Genomic DNA, 23220 nt, shown 5'->3' on the forward strand with positions numbered 1-23220 from the left:
TGAGCCATGGCCGCTGAACCTGCACGTCTGCAGCCTGTGCTCCGCAATGGGAGAAGCCACAACAGTGAGAGGCCCGCGTACCACAAAAAGAAAAAAAAATGTATACAGTAGTGATTAAGAACATAACCTCTGGAATCAGCTACAAGGGTTAAATCCTGCCTTCACTACCTACTAGCTATGTGAGTTTGGGTACGTTCCTTAACCTCTCTGGCCTCAATCTTTTCCTCTACAAAATGAGTATGGTTATAATAGTATCTACATTGTTGAGCTGTTGTGATTAAACTTAATAAGTGAAGAGTGTAAATGAATGGTTTTGAACAGTAGCTAGCTTATAGTGAATGTTCAATATATGTTAGCTATTGGTTTTTATCTGTCCAACGACATGAGACAATTAGTAGCAGAACTGGAAGAAATATTGAGTTTTCCAAATCCCTGGCAGGTGCTCTCCACTGCGCTAGGCTCTCTATCATGTGCCATCAACACACTGCCTGGCCAATAGTAAGCAGTTAATAGATGTTTACTGGATGAGTGCAGAGGTGTCCACAGAGCAGAAACTCACATGCATAGGTATTTCAGTGACAATAATGGTAAGCCAAGTGGATCCTTGCTAAAATAATGATTTAGTTAGGAAAATATTCAGAATACATTTCTAAATATTCTACAGATTTGATACCAATGGTTTTAAATATATGTATACATAAATATGTATAAAATAATGTGGAAATTCTATGCATCAAAATGTTAACACTATGCTATAAAGTTTGGAGTGGTTTTGTTGTTTTCCTTTGGGCTTTTCTTCATTTTCGAGTGTTCTGCAGGGAGCATGAATTTTTTTTTTAACTAGAAGACACAAATAAATGACTTTATTTAAAGGTTATGGATCTAAAGATGAATTGAGTTCAAATGGAAGAATTACTGGTGTTATTGTCAGTAATTCTTCGTAATTCCCTAGTTTCATTATGAAATGTTTATGAATTCAATGTGAACAACTCAAGGTTATAAAAGTAATTACATTTAGCTTCAATTACAATTAATAATTGTTCCACTTCTGCTCACATGACACCTGGTGGAAATGGGACTGTGGTGTTTGGGCTTAAATGACCTATAAGCACACAGGTGCTATCTAATTAAGAAAAAAAGGTTTTCCAAAGACTTCAGACAGACCACATTCTGGGATCAGAAATGTCACAATGGATTTGAAGTTACATGTCATATACTCCTAAATGAATGAATAAATAAATGCGCAAATGACCAATAATAGGAGGTAGATACCATGTAGTATGTGACACGATGTTGAAAATTATTGCAAGCAAAACATTTAATCCACTGGGGTTTTGTTTTTCAAAGCTTCCCCCTTCTCTTCTCCTTCTGTCCATTCTAGTGAAGTAAAGTGAGTGACTACAAGAGTGCAACACTGGGTGCGGTGGGCAGCCTCTAAAATGGCCCTCAGGGATTCCACCTCCTCATATTCATGCCATTCTATTATCCCCTCCCCTTGAACGTGGGCAAAAGTGACAGACTGTCACTTGCAAGATGAGGTTACAAAAAGACTACAGTTTCCCTCTAGGGCACCCTCTCTCAGTCTCTTGCTTTGAGGGAAGCCAGCTGCCATGTTGTGAGCTGTCTATGACTGGTTCTTGCTTATATGGCAAGAAGCTTATGGCTACATGCAACAGTTAGCAAGGACCTGAGGGCTACCAACAACATGTGTGTCAGCATGGGAAAGCAGATCCTCCCCGGTTGAGGCTTCAGAAGATTACAGATCCAACTTACACCTTGATTGCAGACTTGTGAGGGTCCAGAGGCACACAGTTAAGTCACACCCAGATTGCTGACCCATAGAAGCCCTAAGATAATAATGTTTGTTGTTTTAAGCAGCTAAGCTTAGGGGTAATTTGTTATGTGGCAACAGATAGCTAATGGACCAGGAACAAAAAGAAAGCCTAAATTAATACCATACAATGTAATAAAAATAATAATAAAAATAAGACCCAGAAAAGCTAGAATAATTTGGGCAAAAAAAATAATGTTGTATTAGATCATAATGTAGAATTGGATTATAAAATAAATATACATATATTGATACTGATATAAATAAATGATGGAAGAAAGGGAGGAAGAAGGCATATTTCTTACAGAAAAATTCTAATACATACTATCCTCCCCACACTCCAAGGAGGTAGAGCTTAATCTCTCACCTACTTGAGTGTGGGCTGGACTTAAAGACTTATTTCCAAAGAATAGAGTACAGAAAGGGAAAATAGTGCCTTCACAATGGAGAAACCTGGAAAACTCTACCACACCTAAGTGGTCAAGATGAACATCAGCAGGGGTAAGTCATGTGGATATATATATCCCTTATGATGTAATGAAAGGGTCACTACAACCCTGTGGTATTCTTGCCCAGAACTCATAACCCAGTCTAATCATGAAAAACATAGCAGACAAACCCATAGTGGGGGATATTCTACAAAATATCTGACCAGTGCTGCTCAAGACTATCAAGATCATGAAAAACAAAGAAGGACTATGAAACTGTCACAGACCAGAGGAGACCAGAGAGACATGACAACTAATGCAATGTGGTACTCTGGATTAGATCCTAGGCCCAAAAAGGAATATTGGTGAAAAAACGAGCCCTGTCCTCTTCTCTCTATATGTTTCTCCTCTTTGTGTCTTTTATAAGGATCTCTGTCATTGGATTTAAGGCCCATTCAGATAATCTAGAACAATCTCATCTTAAAATCCTTAATTTAATTACATCAGCAAAGACTCTTTCTCCAAATAAGGTCACATTCACAGATTCTGGAGGTTGGGATGTGGACATATATTTTGCAGGCCAAGATTCCACCCACTTACAGATGTTAAACATTAGGGGAAGATGGGTGAAGTGTATATGAGAACTTGCTACACACTCTTTGTAAATTTTCTATACACATAAAATTATTCCAAAATAAGAAGCGTACTTAATAAAATAGTTAAGCAAACTTGGCTTATGACATAAATATTCAGAGAATGAAACCATAAAAAGAAGCATCCACAGACAGATATCCCTATGTAGCCAGCAAAATTGGTGGCAGCTGTTATCTATAAATTTGTGAAGAATAACACGTATATTAATAACAATACTCTTGGATTACTTTTGGTTTTTGAAAACATGTCTAAATCACCAGAGACGGAACACCATCCTGATCTTTCAAATACCTTCAACCAGAACTTGGAAGTGAAGAATGTGAAATTGCTTTGTTTGGTTACTTTTCCTCCCCTTTTATTTTTATTTTTTTAAATTTTGTTTATTATTTTTGGCTGCGTCAGGTCTTCGTTGCTGCGTGTGGGCTTCCTCTAGTTGCGGCGAGCGGGGCCTACTCTTCGTTGCAGTGCGTGGGCTTCTCATTGTGGTGGCTTCTCTTGCTGCAGAGCATAGGCCCTAGGCACATGGGCTTCAGTAGTTGTAGCTCGTGGGCTCTAGAGCACAGGCTCAGTAGTTGGGGCGCACGGGATTAGTTGCTCCGCAGCATGTGGGATCTTCCCGGACCAGGGCTTGAACCCGTGTCCCCTGCATTGGCAGGTGGATTCTTAACCACTGTACCACTAGGGAAGACCCCTCCCCTTTTATTTTATTTTATTTGAAGTAAAAAGAAATCATTTTAATATACATATTTTCACTCAGTTAATTCAACATGATTTCTACTAGGCATGCATACCCATTTAGTTTGATTTGCTTCATAGTTATTTATTTTTCAAAATGCAGCAACCCTCCCAATGAGATAGCTGAGTTGAACTCTTTATTCTTAAAGAGTACAATGTACCTTGTCCTCAAAGAGTTTTATCAACTTCAACATTTTCAAAGAGCCCTATGAGGCTGCTCAATATGGTGGTTTTTCACTGAAACTTCTTATTTGGAAGATGGCAAAACAGACTAGGATCTTCCCAAGTCTACTGGTTGCTTGTATTCATATTGAAGCTCAGGTGGGTAAGAGGTAGAGACTGAATAATAAGTAGATCACCTCCAAATGCAGCTGGGTGAGAAAGCTTCATTTTTAGAAAGGAAACCAAATCATGAAAACCTTCGTAATGTGATTTGTTTCAGGGTTCTTTGGATACTTAAGAAGGGAATTAATCCTGGTGCACACTACTCTTCTTTACAGCCTTCTAGAGTTTTCTTCTCCAGCCATCGTTCTTTAGCCATGTGATTTACTGTACTTGCTGCAGAACTGAAAGCATGAAGACTCTGTCTACTTTCATAATCAGAGGTGGTGATAGCCTTTTCATTTCCTGCCAAATGGATCCGACCACACTTTTAACCCTGGTGGCTGCACGTCTTCTTGGACAATACCAGCTCGATTTATGGCTTGTTCCTTCTGGTATTCCTCTAGCCGCATTAGGGGCCGGAAGTAGATGGGGTAGAAGGCGGCGCCGATCAGGGAAATGAAGCAGCCAAAAATGAGCGCGGTGCGCAGGTTCGGGGTCATGGCTCCAGCCGGTGGCCGCCTTGACCAGCCGAGCAGCCCTCACTCTTGGAAACCCGGATCCCGCCAGCGGTATCCCCCCCTCCCCTTTTAAATTACAGATTTAGAAGAAGGGTCAATCACTATAAAAATATATATATTATTTGCAAATTCAACAAATCTTTGATTTTGAGTACTTGTCACATCACAGTAAAATTCCAAACTCTAAAAATTTTGCTGTAATTTATTCAGTGCTTTGAACAAATGCAAGATAAATGGTTCCAATGGCTGATCCTTCCTCTGCATTTATCAACAAAGACATTCCTACAGCTCAGACTTGTGATTTAAAAGCTTAAAATGATTATATGAAGTTGCCCTACTTGAACGTGTTTTTTGGTTTTTTGGTCTTCTTTCTGAGACAGTCCTATCTAATGGCCATGGATCTGTTTTCTTTTAATTTCCTTGGGTTATTTTCCTTAATATTGTAAAATGTGATCTATTATCTCAAATGGTTCATGTTGAAAAGTGATTTCAGGCTTATACAGAATTCTCACTCTCGTAGTTAGAACCCTGCACCTTTTAGTGTAAGGGAAAGAGTCTGCAATCAGATGGCAATCTGATACAGACAAAATCTCAGACCTGGGGTACAGGAACGTCAGGTCCCACAGCCCTGGGATCCAGTCTTGACTGCAGGCCAAATTTCTCTGACTTAGGTAGAGTCATCCAGTGCCAGGATGCAGACTAACAGACAAGAGGGAAAACTGATTTTCCATTCCAAGGTTCTCTGTGCTTCTAAACACAGAATGCACAAACCTCCTTTAAAAAGTCACTTAGAAAGCTCATCAGGGAGAGTGTAATCCCTGTCTTGTTCGCTCCGAGGAGAACATGCTACAGTTCTTTTGATACCCCATCATTTCCTGACCACCAGATTCTAAAATCAGAACCTATTCTTGTATTAAATTGGCATGTTTACCAATGTAATGAAAAGAAGGTGAACATATAGGCTACTATGATGTTTAAAAACTATATATATGACCTTTTCCCCTACTAGCCAGTTTCTAAGGCATAAAACCATCTGCTTTTCTCACCAATCCAGAGATGTCTTCTTACTTATCCTCCTTCACCTACTCCTGTCTCATTTAAACCATTTGAACACTCCCTTTCTCATGTTTATATCCCAGGTGTGAGTTCCAGTCAACCTACCTCAAACCAAATGATCTCTGAAATGTTCACAAGTGTTCAGTTCTAATCACTAGTGCTACCTTCTGGGAGAAGCCCCTTACTTCAATTGCAGAAAGAACGTTTCTGACAGTTGTCTGCTTTCATTTTCCACAATCTGTTTGTTTCTATACCTTCCTAATCTTCCTTTCTTCACAGCAATTGTGCATTTTTTTTTTTTTTTTTTTTGCTGTACGCGGGCCTCTCACTGCTTGCGGCCCCTCCCGCTGCGGAGCACAGGCTCCGGACGTGCAGGCTCAGCGGCCATGGCTCACGGGCCCAGCCGCTCCGCGGCATGTGGGATCCTCCCTGACCGGGGCACGAACCCGTGTGCCCTGCATCGGCAGGCAGACTCAACCACTGCGCCACCAGGGAAGCCCCAATTGTGCATTTTAATCATTGAATTTCATGAGATAAAGTTGCCTATGTGGCCATCCCTTTCCCCCAACACCCTTAGGACTGTTCTAGAGGAAGAATTATCATACCCAGACTTTTAAGCTAGGCATTCACAGAGGGTTTGAGCTTAATTATTTTGGTAGAGGCACAATATGGGGCATCTGAGTCTTAGAGTGCAATACCAGGCTCTGTGTGCCTGTCTCTGCTCCCCATAACCTATCCTTTTGAGGATCCTTGGAGAGAGCTATCCCTGGAATATGCATGGAGACTTTCACCCTAGGCTATAAGATTCCTCAGCTTAAATGATAGCCACTACCACCACTACTCTCCTCAGAATCCTACAGGATTGAGGTCCACTGTCTCTTTCTTCTGTTTGTTGACAGGCTTATTCTCTTTTTATAGCTCTCAGCATCTTCCACCTTCCCACTTGCCTGAACTCATTGTTTCCTCACTACCTCTAAGTATCATTTAAGAATTTGCTACATACTACAAGTTATTTTATCTATTCTCCTACAAATAACACCTGGTATTTCAAATCATAGCTGTGATGCAAGATAAAAATATGAACTTCCTTTTGTTGTGGATATGAATATGAATAAAAATGCTTATAAGTATGGCTCAAGAAAAACCAATTCATGGACAGTTAATACCTTTACTATAATAAAGAACTCATCATAATAACTTACAAGTCATTCAAAAGTGATCTCAGAACAGGGCTTTAGAAACTAATTAAGTTGTGACATCTGGACTACATAGATCAGTCAACAAGACTAGAGAGAAATACTGAAAGAGCGAGATTTTCAGTCGGGAGATTAAGGCTCAAATCCTGTCTCTAACGCTTATCAGCCATGTGACCTTGAGGAAATTTCTTAACTTTTGAAGTATATGTACATAATAATTTTTTTAGTAAATGAGTTATGGTCCCATTTTTCCATGCCTGCCTATACTCATTCCCTTTGGCTTCCAACTCCTCCCATTAAAACTAGAGACTATTTCCTCATTCTCTGAGTCAGGGCTGGCCTTGCACTTTGGCCAATAGGATGCAGCAGAAGTAGTGAAGTACCAGTGCCTAGTCTGGGCCTTGAGAGGACCTCATGCGCCACTCACTCTCTTGGAAACCTACAACAACCATGTGAGCGAGCCTGCGCTATCCTGCTGGAGACACAGATATCCTTCCAGTTCCAGGAACACAGAAGCAAAAGCAGTTTTCCCTACTGACTCCACTATAGTAAAGTCCTAGACAAGGGCTCTCACTGGCCTTGCTTGGGTCATGTGTCATATCTGAACCAACCACAATAGCCAGGTGAACGGAGCTCTCGGACCCTATGAGTTTCTTTTTTGACTCCGCTGGGTCTTCATTGCTGTGTGCGGGCTTTCTCTAGTTGCGGTGAGCAGAGGCTACTCTTCGTTGCAATGCACAGGCTTCTCACTGTGGCGGCTTCTCTTGTTGCAGAGCATGGGCTCTAGGCATGCAGGCTTCAGTAGTTGCAGCACACGGGTTCAGTAGTTGCAGCACGCGGGCCCTAGGGTGCGCAGGCTTCAGTAGTTGCCTGGCTCAGTAGTTGTGGCTCACAGGCTCTAGAGTGCAGGCTCAGTAGTTGTGGCACACAGGCATAGTTGCTCCATGGCATGTGGGATTTTCCCGGACCAGGGATCGAACCTGTGTCCCCTGCATTGGCAGGTGGATTCTTTTTTTTTTTTTTTCTTTTTTTTTTGTGGTACGCGGGCCTCTCACTGCTGTGTCCCCTCCCGTTGCGGAGAACAGGCTCCGGACGCGCAGGCTCAGTGGCCATGGCTCACGGGCCCAGCCACTCCGCGGCATGTGGGATCTTCCTGAACCGGGGCACGAACCCGTGTCCCCCGCATCGGCAGGCGGACTCAACCACTGCGCCACCAGGGAAGCCCGGCAGGTGGATTCTTAACCACTGCACCACCAGGGAAGCCCCTATTAGTCCTTGTGCTGATCCCTGTGTGAAGAGAAGAAGCAGTCTGCACTAAAGGAGTAGAAAAGGATAGGAAATGTGCTGAGTTGCTAAAATAATAGTGCCAGAAGCCTGAAATAATATGTTATTGCTACCCTCCAATTTATTACATATGCAATTGTCCTTCATTATTACTGGACTACATCTTTGTACTTGTAGTCCATAGTCCAGTAAGGCAGAAAGAAGATAATCTGCCCTCAGAAACAGAATTTTGGGCTTTTTGCCGACATCTTTCTCTATAACCACTCTTTATAATCCTCTTAACCACCACGATATGGAGCAATTCTGGGAACATAAAGGAAATTAAACATACATATATGTACTTCTAAGGAAAAGCACTTTATTATACTTAACTTTCCATTCTGTCACCAACATACAAATATTCTCATTGCATTCTAACAGGGTTTTTGGTGTTCTGGATACTGAGATTTTAGAGGCTTAAGATACCATGGCTGAATTTATACCCAGGCTTTAAAGATGATGTCTCTTGTGAACTGAATCATAGGATTGCAGAGACAGAAGAAAACTTAGCGATCACTTAAATCTAAATTGGGTGAATGGAGACCTTCAAGATGGCAGAGGAGTAAGACGCGGAGATCACCTTCCTCCCCACAAATACATCAGAAATACATCTACATGTGGAACAACTCCTACAGAACACCTACCGAACGCTGGCAGAAGACATCAGACCTCCCAAAAGGCAAGAAACTCCCCACGTACCTGGGTAGGGCAAAAGGAAAAAGAAAAAACAGAGACAAAAGAATAGGGACGGGACCTGCACCTCAGGGAGGGAGCTGTGAAGGAGGAAAAGTTTCCACACACTAGGTAGCCCCTTCGCGGGCGGAGACTGCGGGTGGCGGAGGGGGAAGCTTTGGAGGCACGGAGGAGAGCGCAGCAACAGGGGTGCAGAGGGCAAAGCAGAGAGATTCCCGCACAGAGGATCGGTGCCGACCAGCACTCACCAGCCCGAGAGGCTTGTCTGCTAACCCACCAGGACAGGCGGGGCTGGGAGCTGAGGCTCGGGTTTCAGAGGTCAGATCTCAGGGAGAGGACTGGGGTTGGCTGCATGAACACAGCCTGAAGTGGGTTAGTGCACCACGGCTAGCCGGGAGGGAGTCCGGAAAAAACTCTGGACCTGCCTAAGAGGCAAGAGACCACTGTTTCGGGGTGTGCGAGGAGAGGGAATTAAGAGCACCACCTAGACGAGCTCCGGAGACGGCTGCGAGCCATGGCTATCAGCGCGGGCCCCAGAGACGGGCATGAGACGCTAAGGGTGCTGCTGCAGCCACCAAGAAGCCTGTGTGCAAGCACAGGTCACTACCCTCCTGGGAGACTGTGCAGCCCGCCACTGCCAGGGTCCCATGATCCAGGGACAACTTGCCCGGGAGAACACACGGGGCACCTCAGGCTGGTGCAACGTCACGCTGGCCTCTGCCGGCCACAGGCTCACCCCGCATTCCGTACCCCTCCCTCCCCCCAGCCTGAGTGAGCCAGAGCCCCCTAATCAGCTGCTCCTTTAACCCCGTCCTGTCTGAGCGAAGAAAAGATACCCTCAGGCGACCTACATGGAGAGGTGCATCCAATCCAAAGCTGAACCCCCGGAGCTGTGCAAACAAAGAAGAGAAAGGGAAATTTCTCCCAGCAGCCTTAGGAGCAGCAGATTAAATCTCCACGATCAACCTGATGTACCCTGCATCTGTGGAATACATGAATAGACAATGAATCATCCCAAAATTGAGGTGGTGGACTTTGGAAGCAACTGTACACTTGGGGTTTGCTATATGCAACTGACTGGTTTCTGGTTTTATGTTTACCTTAGTTTAGTATTTACAGTTTATTATCACTGGTAGACTTGTTTATTGATTTGGTTGCTCTCTTCTTTTTTTTAATATACATTTAGATTTATTTTTCCCCTTTTTCCCTTTTTTGTGAGTGTGTATGTGTATGCTTCTTTGTGTGATTTTGTCTGTACAGCTTTGCTTTTACCATTTGTCCTAGGGTTCTGTTTCTCTGTTTTTTGGGGTGTTTTTTAGTATAGTGTTTAGTGCTTGTTATCACTGGTGGATTTGTTTTTTGCTTTGGTTGCTCTCTTCCTTTTTTCTTTTTTTTATTCCTTTCTTTAAATTTTGGATATTTTAGAATTTTTTTATTTTAATAACTTTATTTCTTTTTATTTTCTCACTCCCTCCCGCCCTCCCTCCCTTCCTTCCTTTCTTTCCTTTTTCTCCCTTCTCCTCTGAGGCACGTGGCTGACAGAGTCTTGGTGCTCCAACCAGATGTCAGATCTGTGCCTCTGAGGTGGGAGAGCCAAGTTCAGGACACTGGTCCACCAGAGACCTCCTGGCTCCATGTAATATCAAATGGCGAAAGCTCTCCCAGAGATCTCCATCTCAATGCTAAGACCCAGCTCCACTCAACAACCAGCAAGCTACAGTGCTGGACACCCTATGCCAAACAACTAGCAAGATAGGACACAAACGCACCCACTAGCAGAAAGGCTGCCTAAAATGATAATAAGGTCACAGACACCCCAAAACACACCACCAGAGGTGGTCCTGCCCACCAGAAAGACAAGATCCAGCCTCATCCACCAGAACACAGGCACTAGTCCCCTCCACCAGGAAGCCTACACAACCCACTGAACCAGCCTTAGCCACTGGGGGCAAACACCAGAAATAACAGGAACTAAGAACCTGCAGCCTGCGAAAAGGAGACCACAAACACAGTAAGTTAAGCAAAATGAGAAGACAGCGAAACACACCGAAGATGAAGGAGCAAGGTAAAAACCCACCAGAACAAACAAATGAAGATGAAATAGGCAGTCTACCTGAAAAGGAATTCAGAGTAATGATAGTAAAGATGACCCAAAATATTGGAAATACAATGGAGAAAATACAAGAAACATTTAACAAGGACCTAGAAGAACTAAAGAACAAACAAACAATGATGAACAATGCAATAAATAAAATTTAAAATTCTCTAGAAGGAATCAATAGCAGAATAACTGAGGCAGAAGAATGGATAAGTGACCTAGAAGATAGAATAGTGGAAATAACAACCACAGAGCAGAATAAAGAAAAAAGAATGAAAAGAATTGAGGACACTCTCAGAGACTTCTGGGACAACATTAAATGCACCAACATTCAAATTATAGGGATCCCAGAAGAAGAAGAGAAAAAGAAAGGGATTGAGAAAATATTTGAAGAGACTACAGTTGAAAACTTCCCTAATATGGGAAAGGAAATAGTCAATCAAGTCCAGGAAGCACAGAGAGTCCCATACAGGATAAATACAAGGAGAAACATGCCAAGATACATATTAATCAAACTATCAAAAATTAAACACAAAGAAAAAATATTAAAAGCAGCAAGGAAAATACAAGTAACATACAAGGGAACCCCCATAAGGTTAACAGCTGATCTTTCAGCAGAAACTCTGCAAGCCAGAAGGTAGTGGCAAGACATATTTAAAGAGATGAAAGGGAAAAACCTACAACCAAGATTACTCTACCTGGCAAGGATCTCATTCAGATTTGATAGAGAAATTAAAACCTTTACAGACAAGCAAAAGGTAAAAGAATTCAGCATGACCAAACCACCTTTACGACAAATGCTGAAGGAACTTCTCTAGGCAGGAAACAAAAGAGAAGGAAAAGACCTACAATAACAAACCCAAAAACAATTAAGAAAATGGTAATAGGAACATACATATCAGTAATTATCTTAAATGTAAATGGATTAAATGCTCCCACCAAAAGACACAAACTGGCTGAATGGATACAAAAACAAGACCCATATATATGCTGCCTACAAGAGACCCACTAGGGACCTAGGGACCTAGGAGACCTAGGGACACATACAGACTGAAAGTGATGGGATAAAAAAAGATATTCCATGCAAATGGAAATCAAAAGAAAGCTGGAATAGCCATTCTCATATCAGACAAAATAGACTTTAAAATAAAAATTATTACAAGAGACAAAGAGGGACACTACATAATGATCAAGGGATCAATCCAAGAAGAAGATATAACAATTGTAAATATATATGCACGCAACATAGGAGCACCTCAATATATATGGCAACTACTAACAGCTATAAAAGAGGAAAGCCACAGTAACACAATAATAGTGGGGGACCTTAACACCTCACTTACACCAATGGACAGATCATCAAAACAGAAAATTAATAAAGAAACACAGCTTTAAATGACACAACAGACCAGACAGAGTTAACTGATATTTATAGGACATTCCATCCGAAAAGGGCAGATTACACTTTCTTCTCAAGTGCGCACGGAACAGTCTCCAGGATAGATCAGATCTTGGGTCACAAATCAAGCCTCAGTAAATTTAAGAAAACTGAAATCATATCAACCATCTTTTCTGACCACAGTGCTATGAGATTAGAAATCAATTACAGGGAAAAAAAGGTAAAAAACACAAAAACATGGAGGCTAAACAATACGTTACTAAATAACCAAGAGATCACTGAAGAAATCAAAAAGGAAATCAAAAAATACCTCGAGACAAATGACAATGAAAATACCATGATCCAAATCCTATGGGATGCAGCAAAAATACACCAAAGTTAGCAGAAGGAAAGAAACCATAAAGATCAAATCAGAAATAAATGAAAAAGAAAGGAAGGAAACAATAGCAAAGATTAATAAAACTAAAAGCTGTTTTTTGGAGAAGATAGACAAAATTGACAAACCATTAGCAAGACTCATCAAGAAAAGAAAGGAGAAGACTCAAATCAATAGAATTAGAGATGAAAAAGGAGAAGTAACAACTGACAATGCAGAAATACAAAGGGTCATGTGAGATTAGTAAAAGCAACTATATGCCAATAAAATAGACAACATGGAAGAAATGGAAAAATTCTTAGTAAAGCACAACCTTCCAAGATTGAACCAAGAAGAAATAGAAAATATAAACAGACCAATCACAAGCACTGAAATTGAGACTGTGATTAAAAATCTTCCAACAAACAAGAGCCCAGGACCAGATGGCTCCAAAGGTGAATTCTATCAAACATTTAGAGAAGACCTAACACCTATCTTTCTCAAACTCTTCCAAAATATAGCAGAGGGAGGAACACTCCCAAATTCATTCTACAAGGCCACCATCACCCTGATACCAAAACCAGACGAAGATGTCACAAAGAAAGAAAACTACAGGCCAATATCACTAGTGAACACAGATGCAAAACTCCTCAACAAAACACTAGCAAACAGGATCCAACAGCACATTAAAAGGATCATACACCATGATCAAGTGGGGTTTATCCCAGGAAGGCAAGGACTCTTCAATATACTCAAATCAATCAATGTGATAAACCATATTAAAAATGGAAGGAGAGGGCTTCTCTGGTGGCTCAGTGGTTGAGAGTCCACTTGCCGATGCAGGGGACACGGGTTCGTGCCCCGGTCCGGGAAGATCCCACATGTTGTGGAGCGGCTGGGCCGTGAGCCATGGCCGCTGAGCCTGTGCGATGGAGCCTGTGCTCCGCAACGGGAGAGGCCACAACAGTGAGAGGCCCGCATATCACAAAAAAAAAAAAAAAAAGTTGAAGGAGAAAAAACACATCATCATCACAATAGATGCAGAGAAAGCTTTCGACAAAATGCAACACCCATTTATGATAAAACCCTCCATAAAGTTGGCATAGAGGGAACTTACCTCAACATAATAAAGGCCATATATGACAAACCCACAGCCAACATCGTTCTCAATGGTGAAAAACTGAAACCATTTCCTGTAAGATCAGGAAGAAGACAAGGTTGTCCACTCTCACCACTATAATTCAACATAATTTTGGAAGTTTTACCCACAGCAATCAGAGAAGAAAAAGAAATAAAAGGAATCCAAGTCAGAAAAGAAGAAGTAAAACTGTCACTGTTTGCAGATTACATGATACTATACATACAGAATACTAAAGATGCTACCAGAAAACTAATCAATGAATTTGGTTAAGTAGCAGGGTACAAAATTAATTCACAGAATTCTCTTGCAGAGATTGGTTCAACATGGTGGAGTAGGACATGGTCTAACTCCCTCTTTAGAGAACACCGGAATCACAAGTAAGTGCTGAACAATCATCGACAGAAAGATACTGGAACTCACCAAAAAAGACACCTCACATGCAAAGACAAAGGAGAAGCCACAATGAGACGGTAGGAGGGGCACTATCACAATAAAATCAAATCCCATAACTCCTGGGTGGGTGACTCACAAACTGGAGAACACTTATACCACAGAAGTCCACCCACTGGAGTGAAGGTTCTGAGCCACATGTCAGGCTTCCAAACCTGGGGGTTTGGCAATGGGAGGAGGAATTCCTAGAGGCTCAGACTTTGAAGGCTAGCGGGATTTCATTGCAGGACTTCGGCAGGACTGGGGGAAACAGAGACTCCACTCTTGGAAGGCCCACACAAAGTAGTGTGCGCATAGGGACCCAAGGGAAGGAGCAGTGACCACATAGGAGACTGAACCAGACCTACCTGCTAGTGTTGGAGGGTCTCCTGCAGAGGCAAGGGGCAGCTGTGGCTCACCAAGGAACAAGGACACAGGCAGCAGAAGTTCTGGGAAGTATTCCTTGGCATGAGCCCTCCCAAAGTCTGCCATTAGACTGAGCAAAGAGCCCAGATAGGCTCCAGTGTAGGGTCGCCACAGGCCAAACAACCTACAGGGAGGGAACCCAGCCCCACCCATCAGCAGACAAGTGGATTAAAGTATTACTGAGCTCTGCCCACCAGAGCAACAGCCAGCTCTACCCACCACCAGTCCCACCCATCAGGAAGCCTGCACAAGATTCTTAGATAGCCTCATCCACCAGAGGGCAGACAGCAGAAGCAAGATGAACTATGATCCTGCAGCCTGTGGAACAAAAACCACATTCACAGAAAGATAGACAAGATAAAAAGGCAGAGAGCTTTGTACCAGATGAAGGAACAAGATAAAACCCCAGAAAAACAACTAAATGGAATGGAGATATGAAATCTTCAGAAAAAGAATTCAGAATAATGATATGAAGATGATCCAGGACCCCAGGAAAAGAATGGTGGCAAAGATCAAGAAGATGCAAGAAATGTTTAACAAAGATCTAGAAGAATTAAAGAACAAACAAACAGGGATGAACAATACAATACCTGAAATGAAAAATACACTGGAAGGAATCAATAGCAGAATAACTGAGGCAGAAGAATGGATAAGTGACCTGGAAGACAGAATGGTGGAATTCACTGCTGTGGAATAGAATAAAGAAAAACGAATCAAAAGAAATGAAGACAGCCTAAGAGACCTCTGGGACAACATTAAACACAACAACATTCACATTATAGGGGTCCCAGAAGGAGAAGAGAGAGAGAAAGGACCAGAGAAATATTTGAAGAGATTATGGTTGAAAACTTCCCTAACATGGGAAAGGAAAGAGTTACCAAAGTTCAGGTAGCGCAGAGAGTCCCAGACAGGATAAATCCAAGGAGAAACATGCCGAGAAACATAGTAATCAAATTGGCAAAAACTAAAGACAAGAAAAATTATTGAAAGCAACAAGGGAAAAACGACAAATAACATACAAGGGAACTCCCATAAGGTTAACAGCTGATTTCTCAGCAGAAACTCTACAAGCCAGAAGGGAGTGGCGTGACATACTTAAAGTGATGAAAGGGAAGAACCTACAACCAATATTACTCTACCCGGCAAGGATCTCATTCAGATTTGACGGAGAAATCAAAAGCGTTACAGACAAGAAAAAGCTAAGACAATTCAGCACCACCAAATCAGTTCTACAACAAATGGTAAAGGAATGTCCCTAAGTGGGAAACACAAGACAGGAAAAGGACCAAAAAACAAACCCAAAACAATTAAGAAAATGGTAATAGGAACATAGATAGCGAAAATTACCTTAAACGTGAATGGATTAAATGATCCAACCAAAAGACACAGGCTTGCTGAATGGATACAAAAAAAAGACCCATATATATGCTGTCTACAAGAGACCTACTTCAAACCTGGGGACACATACAGACTGAAAGTGAGGGGATAGAAAAAGATATTCCATGCAAATGGAAATCAAAAGAGAGTTGGAGTTGCAATACTCACATCAGAAAAAATATGCTTTAAAATAAAGACTGTTACAAGAGACAAGGAAGTACACTACGTAATAATCAAGCGATCATTCCAAGAATTAGACATAACAATTATAAATACATATACACCCAATATAGGAGCACCTCCATATAACAGGCAACTGCTAACAGCTCCAAAGGAGGAAATCGACAGTAACACAGAAATAGTGGGGGACTTTAACACCTCACTCACACCAATGGAAAGATCATTCAAACAGAAAATTAATAAGGAAACACGAGCTTTAACTGACACAATAGACCAGATAGATTTAATTGATATTTATAAGACATTCCATACAAAAACAGAAGATTACACTTTCTTCTCAAGTGCACACGGAACATTCTCCAGGATAGATCACATCTTGGTTGACAAATCAAGCCTCTGTAAACTTAAGAAAATTGAAATCATATCAAACATCTTTTCTGACCCCAACACTATGACATTAGATATCAATTACAGGGAAAAAACATAAAATACACAAACACATGGAGGCTAAACAATATGTTACTAAATAACCAAGAGATCACTGAAGCAATCAAAGAGAAAATCAAAAAGTACCTAGAGACAAATGACAATGAAAACACGATGAATCAACACCTATGGGATGCAGCAAAAGCAGTGCTAAGAGGGAAGTTTATAGCTATACAAGTCTACCTCAAGAAACAAGAAAACTCTCAAATAAACAATCAAACCTTACACCTACAGCAACTAGAGAAAGAACAAACAAAACCGAAAGTTAGCAGAAGGAAAGAAACCATAAAGATCAGAGCAGAAATAAATGAAATAGAAACAAAGAAAACAACAGCAAAGATCAATAAAACTAAAAGCTGGTTCTTTGACAAGATAAAAAAAATTGATAAACCATTAGCCTGACTCATCAAGAAAAAGAGGGAGAGGACTCAAATCAATAAATTTAGAAATGAAAAAGGAGAAGTTACAACAGACACTGCAGAAATACAAGGCATCCTAAGAGACTAGTACAAGCAACTCTATGCCAATAAAATGGATAACCTGGAAGAAATGGACAAATTCTTAGAAAGGTGTAACCTTCCAAGACTGAACCAGGAAGAAAGAGAATATATGAACAGATCAATCACAAGTAATGAAATTGAAACTGTGATTAAAACTCTTCCAACAAACAAAAACCCAGGACCAGATGGCTTCACAGGTGAATTCTATCAAACATTTAGAGAAGAGCTAACACCCACCCTTCTCAAACTCTTCCAAAAAATTGCAGAGGAAGGAAAACTCCCAAACTCATTCTATGAGGCCACCATCACCCTGATACCAAAACCAGACAAAGACACGACAAAAAAAGAAAATTACAGACCAATATCACTAATGAATATAGATGAAAAAATCCTCAACAAAATACTAGCAAACAAAATTCAACAACATATTAAAAGGATCATACACCATGGTCAAGTGGGATTTATCCCAGAGATGCAAGAATTCTTCAATATATGCAAATCAATCAATGTGATACACCATATTAACGAACTGAAGAATAAAAACCATATGATCATCTCAATAGATGCAGAAAAAGCTTATGACAAAATTCAACACCCATTTATGATAAAAAATCTCCAGAAAGTGGGCATAGAGGGGACCTACTTCAACATAATAAAGGCCATATAAGACAAATCCACAGCAAACATCATTCTCAATGGTGAAAAACTGAAAGCATTTCCTCTAAGATCAGGAACAAGACAAGGATGTCCACTCTCACCACTATAATGCAACATAGTTTTGGAAGTCCTACCCACGGCAACCAGAGAAGAAAAAGAAATAAAAGGAATCCAAATTGGAAAAGAAGAAGTAAAACTGTCACTATTTCCAGATGACATGATACTATACATTGAGAATCCTAAAGATGCCACCATAAAACTACTAGAGCTAATCAATGACTTTGGTAAAGTTGCAGAATACAAAATTAATGCACAGAAATCTCTTGCATTCTTATACACTAATGATGAAAAATCTGAAAGAGAAATTAAGGAAACACTCCCATTTACCATTGCAACAAAAAGATGACAGACCATGTTGTTGACCATTGCAAAAAAAAGAAGAAAATACCTAGGAATAAACCTACATAGGGAGACAAAAGACCTGTATGCAGAAAACCATAAGAACTGATGAAAGAAATTAAAGATGATACCAACAGATGGAGAGATATAGCATGTTCTTGCAGATGACATGATCTCTTCAATAAGTAGTGCTAGGAAAACTGGACAGCTATATGTAAAAGAATGAAATTACAACACTCCCTAAGACCATACACAAAGATAAACTCAAAATGGATTAAAGACCTAAATGTAAGGCCAGACACTATAAAACTCTTAGAAGAAAACATAGGCAGGACACTCTATGACATAAATCACAGCAAGATCCTTTTTGACCCACCTCCTAGAGAAAGGGAAATAAAAACAAAAACAAGCAAATGGGACCTAATGAAACTTAAAATCTTTTGCACAGCAAAGGAAACCTTAAACAAGATGAAAAGACAACTCTCAGAATGGGAGAAAGTATTTGCAAATGAAGCAACTGACAAAGGATTAATCTCCAAAATATACAAGCAGCTCATGCAGCTCAATATCAAAAAAACAACCCAATCCAAAAATGGGCAGAAGACCTAAATAGACATTTCTCCAAAGAAGATATACAGATTGCCAACAAACACATGAAAGGATGTTCAACATCACTCATCATTAGAGAAACGCAAATCAAAACTACAATGAGGTATCACCTCAAACCAGTCAGAATGGCCATCATCAAAAAATCCACAAACAGTGAACGCTGGATAGGGTGTGGAGAAAAGGGAACCCTCTTGCATTGTTGGTGGGAATGTAAATTGATACAGCCACTATGGAGAACAGTATGGAGGTTCCTTAAAAAACTAAAAATAGAACTACCATACCACCCAGCAATCCCACTACTGGGCATATACCCTGAGAAAACCATAATTCAAAAAGAGTCATGAGGGCTTCCCTGGTGGCGCAGTGGTTGAGAGTCCGCCTGCCGATGTAGGGCATATGGGTTCATGCCCCAGTCTGGGAAGATCCCACATGCCGGCGGAGCGGCTGGGCCTGTGAGCCATGGCCGCTGAAGCTGTGCGTCCGGAGCCTGTGCTCCACAATGAGAGAGGCCACAACAGTGAGAAGCCTGTGTACCACAAAAAAAAAAAAAAAGAGCCATGTGCCACAATGTTCATTGCAGCACTATTTACAATAGCCAGGACATGGAAGCAACCTAAGTGTCCATCAATAGATGAATGGATAAAGAAGATGTAGCACATATATACAATGGAATATTACTCAGCCATAAACAGAAACGAAATTGAATTATCTGTAATGAGGTGGATGGACCTAGAGACTGTCATACAGAGTGAAGTAAGTCAGAAAGAGAAAAATAAATACCGTATGCTAACACATATATATGGAATCTTAAAAAAAAAAAAGGTTCTGAAGAACCTATGGGCAGGACAGGAATAAAGATGCAGACATTGAGAATGGACTTGAGGACACGGGGAGGGGGAAGGGTAAGCTGGGACGAAGTAAGAGAGTGGCATGGACTTATATACACTACCAAATGTAAAACAGATACCTAGTGGGAAGCAGCGACATAGCACAGGGAGATCAGCTCAGTGCTTTGTGACTAGCTAGAGGGGTGGGATAGGGAGGGTGGGAGGGAGATGCAAGAGGGAGGAGATATATGTATATGTATAGCTGATTCGCTTTGTTATAAAGCAGAAACTAACACACCATTGTAAAGGAATTATACTCCAATAAAGATGTTAAAAAATAAATAAATAGGCTGAAAACAGAAAAGACATCTCAAGTTACAGGCTTTGGGGCCATGCATGGGGCAATTGTTGCTACTGCTGTTCTTGTTCAATGTGTAACACAGATGCTGTATGTATAAATATGTAATCCAGGTATAGTGCTAAACTTTGGAAATACTTTATTCAGTATCATTACAAAGACTGAATGTCTTATAAAATTTAAAACTAATATATATATTAGTTTACAAACTAGTTACACAAACTAGTATAACTTGTAACAAACTTGCTACTGTTCAAGAGATCAATCCAGAAATTACGAATTCCAGCAAAGAAGTGAGCAGATTAAGATGTATGTTGCCTACTCATTCTGCCTACTTTATGATGCTCTAATCAGTGTCTCATTTTCGTTTGAACTGAAATGTACACCTTACTGTATAATTTTAAATAGCTAAACTAGTTAAATAAATGATTTGCTTGTGCCAACCCTTTCTGGGCCATGTCAGAGACTCTGACAGGAATTTACAGATAATTATATTACCTTAGACAGCAGTTGTGTTACGAAAAGACTTAAAATTCAAGGACAAACTAAGCCTATTTTTTGCTGCACACATGAGTAAGAAAATGCAGAACTATCTCATGAATTCCAAGAGGTCTGAGAAATTCTTTAATATTTAATTGTATTTAATTGACCATTCCTTTTACCTCCTTGAATTTAGTTTGCCTGTGCCTTTTCATCTATAAAATGTAAAAAACACATGTAGACTGAAACAGCAAAGTTAATACGGGTAAGATGTTTAAAATGCATGTGTTCACAATGCCGTATCTTAGTAAAGCTTATCTATATTAAGTTTAGCAGAGAGGAAAACTACTGGAGAAATGAGAAACACAGAAGATAATCTTAACGCTACATTTAGGCACAAAACACGATCAGCATGCTAAAAGGAAGAAAACACAAAAGTTCAGTTAATTAAATCTTTTCTGGAAAAAATTCTGTATAAGTAAATATTTATAAATACTAAATTAGATAGAAAATAGATAGATACCAAAACTTGGTTGTGAAGTAAAATGGAAACAGAATTACAAAGCTAAAAGGAACCAGGAGATCTTCTACAGGTGAAGAAATTTAGGACCCAAAGAGGTAGGGTGACTTGCTGTTGACACGGCTATTTGGGGACAAAACCACACCTAGAATCTATCCATGGCTCTGGCGTTTCCACTCACTGCCTGTAACCAGTTCATCTATTTATTGAGCTGGTCTGCACAGGCCTTACACAGAAAGCAGCTTTATCCTTTTTTCCACTGCCTCTTCAAACCTGCTTTCTGGGCTCATTTTCTACCTTTGATTGGAAACTTGGGAAGGTCCCATAGTTCTCTTTATCCCTTTAAGTTGCAAGAAAAGTCTTACTTGGATATTTTAAAACCCCTTTTATTTACTGTCCAAATTCAAAAATCTTCTCTAATTTAAATTGGCTCCATCTTCCTAAGATTTGGGCAGGAGCATGGGGTTAGGTTCTTCTACCTTTCTTGCTCTACCTCTACCCATGATCACACAGCAAATAAGCAGCAGAGCCAGGATTTGAACCTAGATGGTCTGGCTCTTGTCAGTTAATCTCTTCTCACTGACCTCCTTTTAGTCTCCTCCATCAGGCCCTCTTGCTGGCAGTCCACCTCTCCAGGCAACCTTTTAAAATAACCTCACTTGTGGTCTAGGGGCAACATGCACCTTTGCCACACCCTTCCTGGTGGTGGAGACTGTTCCCACCAAAGCTCTCTCTCTCTTCTGAACCACTGCAGGCACGGGTAGCTCCAGCCACAGTCTCTCTTAGTGAGCGTCACTGTCCTTGAGTCTCCCAAACTTCCATATCTATCAAGTTCTCCCAGCAGTTCCCCACAGGGGGACAGAGATCTTGCAGCATGCCAGTGCCTCTATCTAACAATCTTCATCACCAATTCTTAGGCTCCAACCCAGTGGTGAGCAATGGGCTAATATAGGCAGAACTGGTTGCCCAGTCATATAACACAACCTGCTTAGATATCTCTTCAGGATTTGGAAGTACTTGGTAACTAGAGTGTTTATCTTGGTATTGGGGCTTTGACCATATCTCTGAGGCAACAAGAATAAAGGTCACATTTAAAATCCTGATACTGCCTGTGCTGACTAAAGACATTGAAAAGAAAAAAACAACACATATTAGGATTATTTGGATAAATTAAAACTGAGAAATCTTTAAAGATGCCTATTCTTAAGGAGTCCTGTTAGCTTAATAATGCATTAAGAAAATAACCATAAACTCTCAGAATTGGAAGGGATTTTTAAACTCATTCAATTATGTATCAGTTGGTAAGATATTTCTAAGCTCTTACCTGTCTATGCTTGAACACCCTAATGATGAGAAACTCACCATCTCTTCAACAGTTTGTGCCCATCTGGGACTGCTTCCAACCATCGGTTATATGAAACACAAAACTGCCTCCTTAAGGTTTCCACCCCTTGATCTTAATTTGATCCCTTGGGATCACACAGAAAAAGTCTAATCCCCCTCTCACAGGACAGACTTCCAAACATGTGAAGCCAGTGTCACTCCATCTTCTATAATGTACTTTCTAATACCCAGTTCCTTCAGCCACTTCCTTTATAACACAGATTCTATTGTTGTTATCTTGCTTGTCTTTTTCCTGAATAGTCCCTAGCCTGCCTATGGCCCGCCTGAGGTATAGCACCTAGAAATGAAGACAAGATGGTCCAGGCAGGAGAAGAGGAAACATCTCTCTCCTTCAGCATGGCACACTTTTTGATTAATAAAACCTAAGTTAACATTTATGCTGCCGACTGCCATGGTACGTGCTGATTTATACTATATTCACTGCCAACAACATTCCCTTAAGTCTTTCCCAGGTGTGCTACAGCTAAGATATGACTTATCCTGTACACATGCTGTTTATTTCAGGACACAAGTAGTGGTCTTTACATATATGCTCTTTAAAATCATTCTTTTAACACTCATCAGGTTCAAAAAGACTAAGATTTTAGGATCCTGTTTGACCATTTATCTTCTTTAACTTCATATCATCTCAAACTGTTAAGAGTGTTTTCAACACCTTTATCCAGATCACCAATAAAAAGGATTAAAGGAAAAGGCCAAAGACATCCCTAGAACCATCCCTCCATTTGACATCAACCTATCAAACAACACCCCCGGTACCTATTCAATTAATTATCAATATACATAATGACACGTTTCATTTCAGCCAGAGGTGTAT

General features: G+C 40.7%; 2 protein-coding genes across 2 annotated transcripts in view; one reads left to right on the forward strand and one right to left on the reverse strand.

The window, feature by feature from the left end:
• Positions 1-3625: 3625 nt before the first annotated feature.
• LOC113613677 (small integral membrane protein 20-like) lies at positions 3626-4531 on the reverse strand. Its single transcript, XM_027094534.1, has one exon. It carries the CDS (start codon positions 4470-4472, stop codon positions 4269-4271), a length of 204 nt encoding a protein of 67 aa, XP_026950335.1. The 5' UTR covers positions 4473-4531; the 3' UTR covers positions 3626-4268.
• The window catches only part of LOC113617643 (uncharacterized), a 37706-nt gene continuing 18956 nt past the window's right edge, over positions 4471-23220 (forward strand). Inside the window, exon 1 of the mRNA XM_027101244.1 lies at positions 4471-4541. Within this exon, the coding sequence (XP_026957045.1) occupies positions 4471-4541 (71 nt within the window). The remainder of the gene's footprint in view (positions 4542-23220) is intronic.

Source organism: Aethalodelphis obliquidens, unplaced genomic scaffold, assembly GCF_003676395.1.
Source record: "Aethalodelphis obliquidens isolate GAN/ISIS:26980383/991018 unplaced genomic scaffold, ASM367639v1 scaffold4, whole genome shotgun sequence".
Taxonomy (NCBI): Eukaryota; Metazoa; Chordata; class Mammalia; order Artiodactyla; family Delphinidae; genus Aethalodelphis; species Aethalodelphis obliquidens.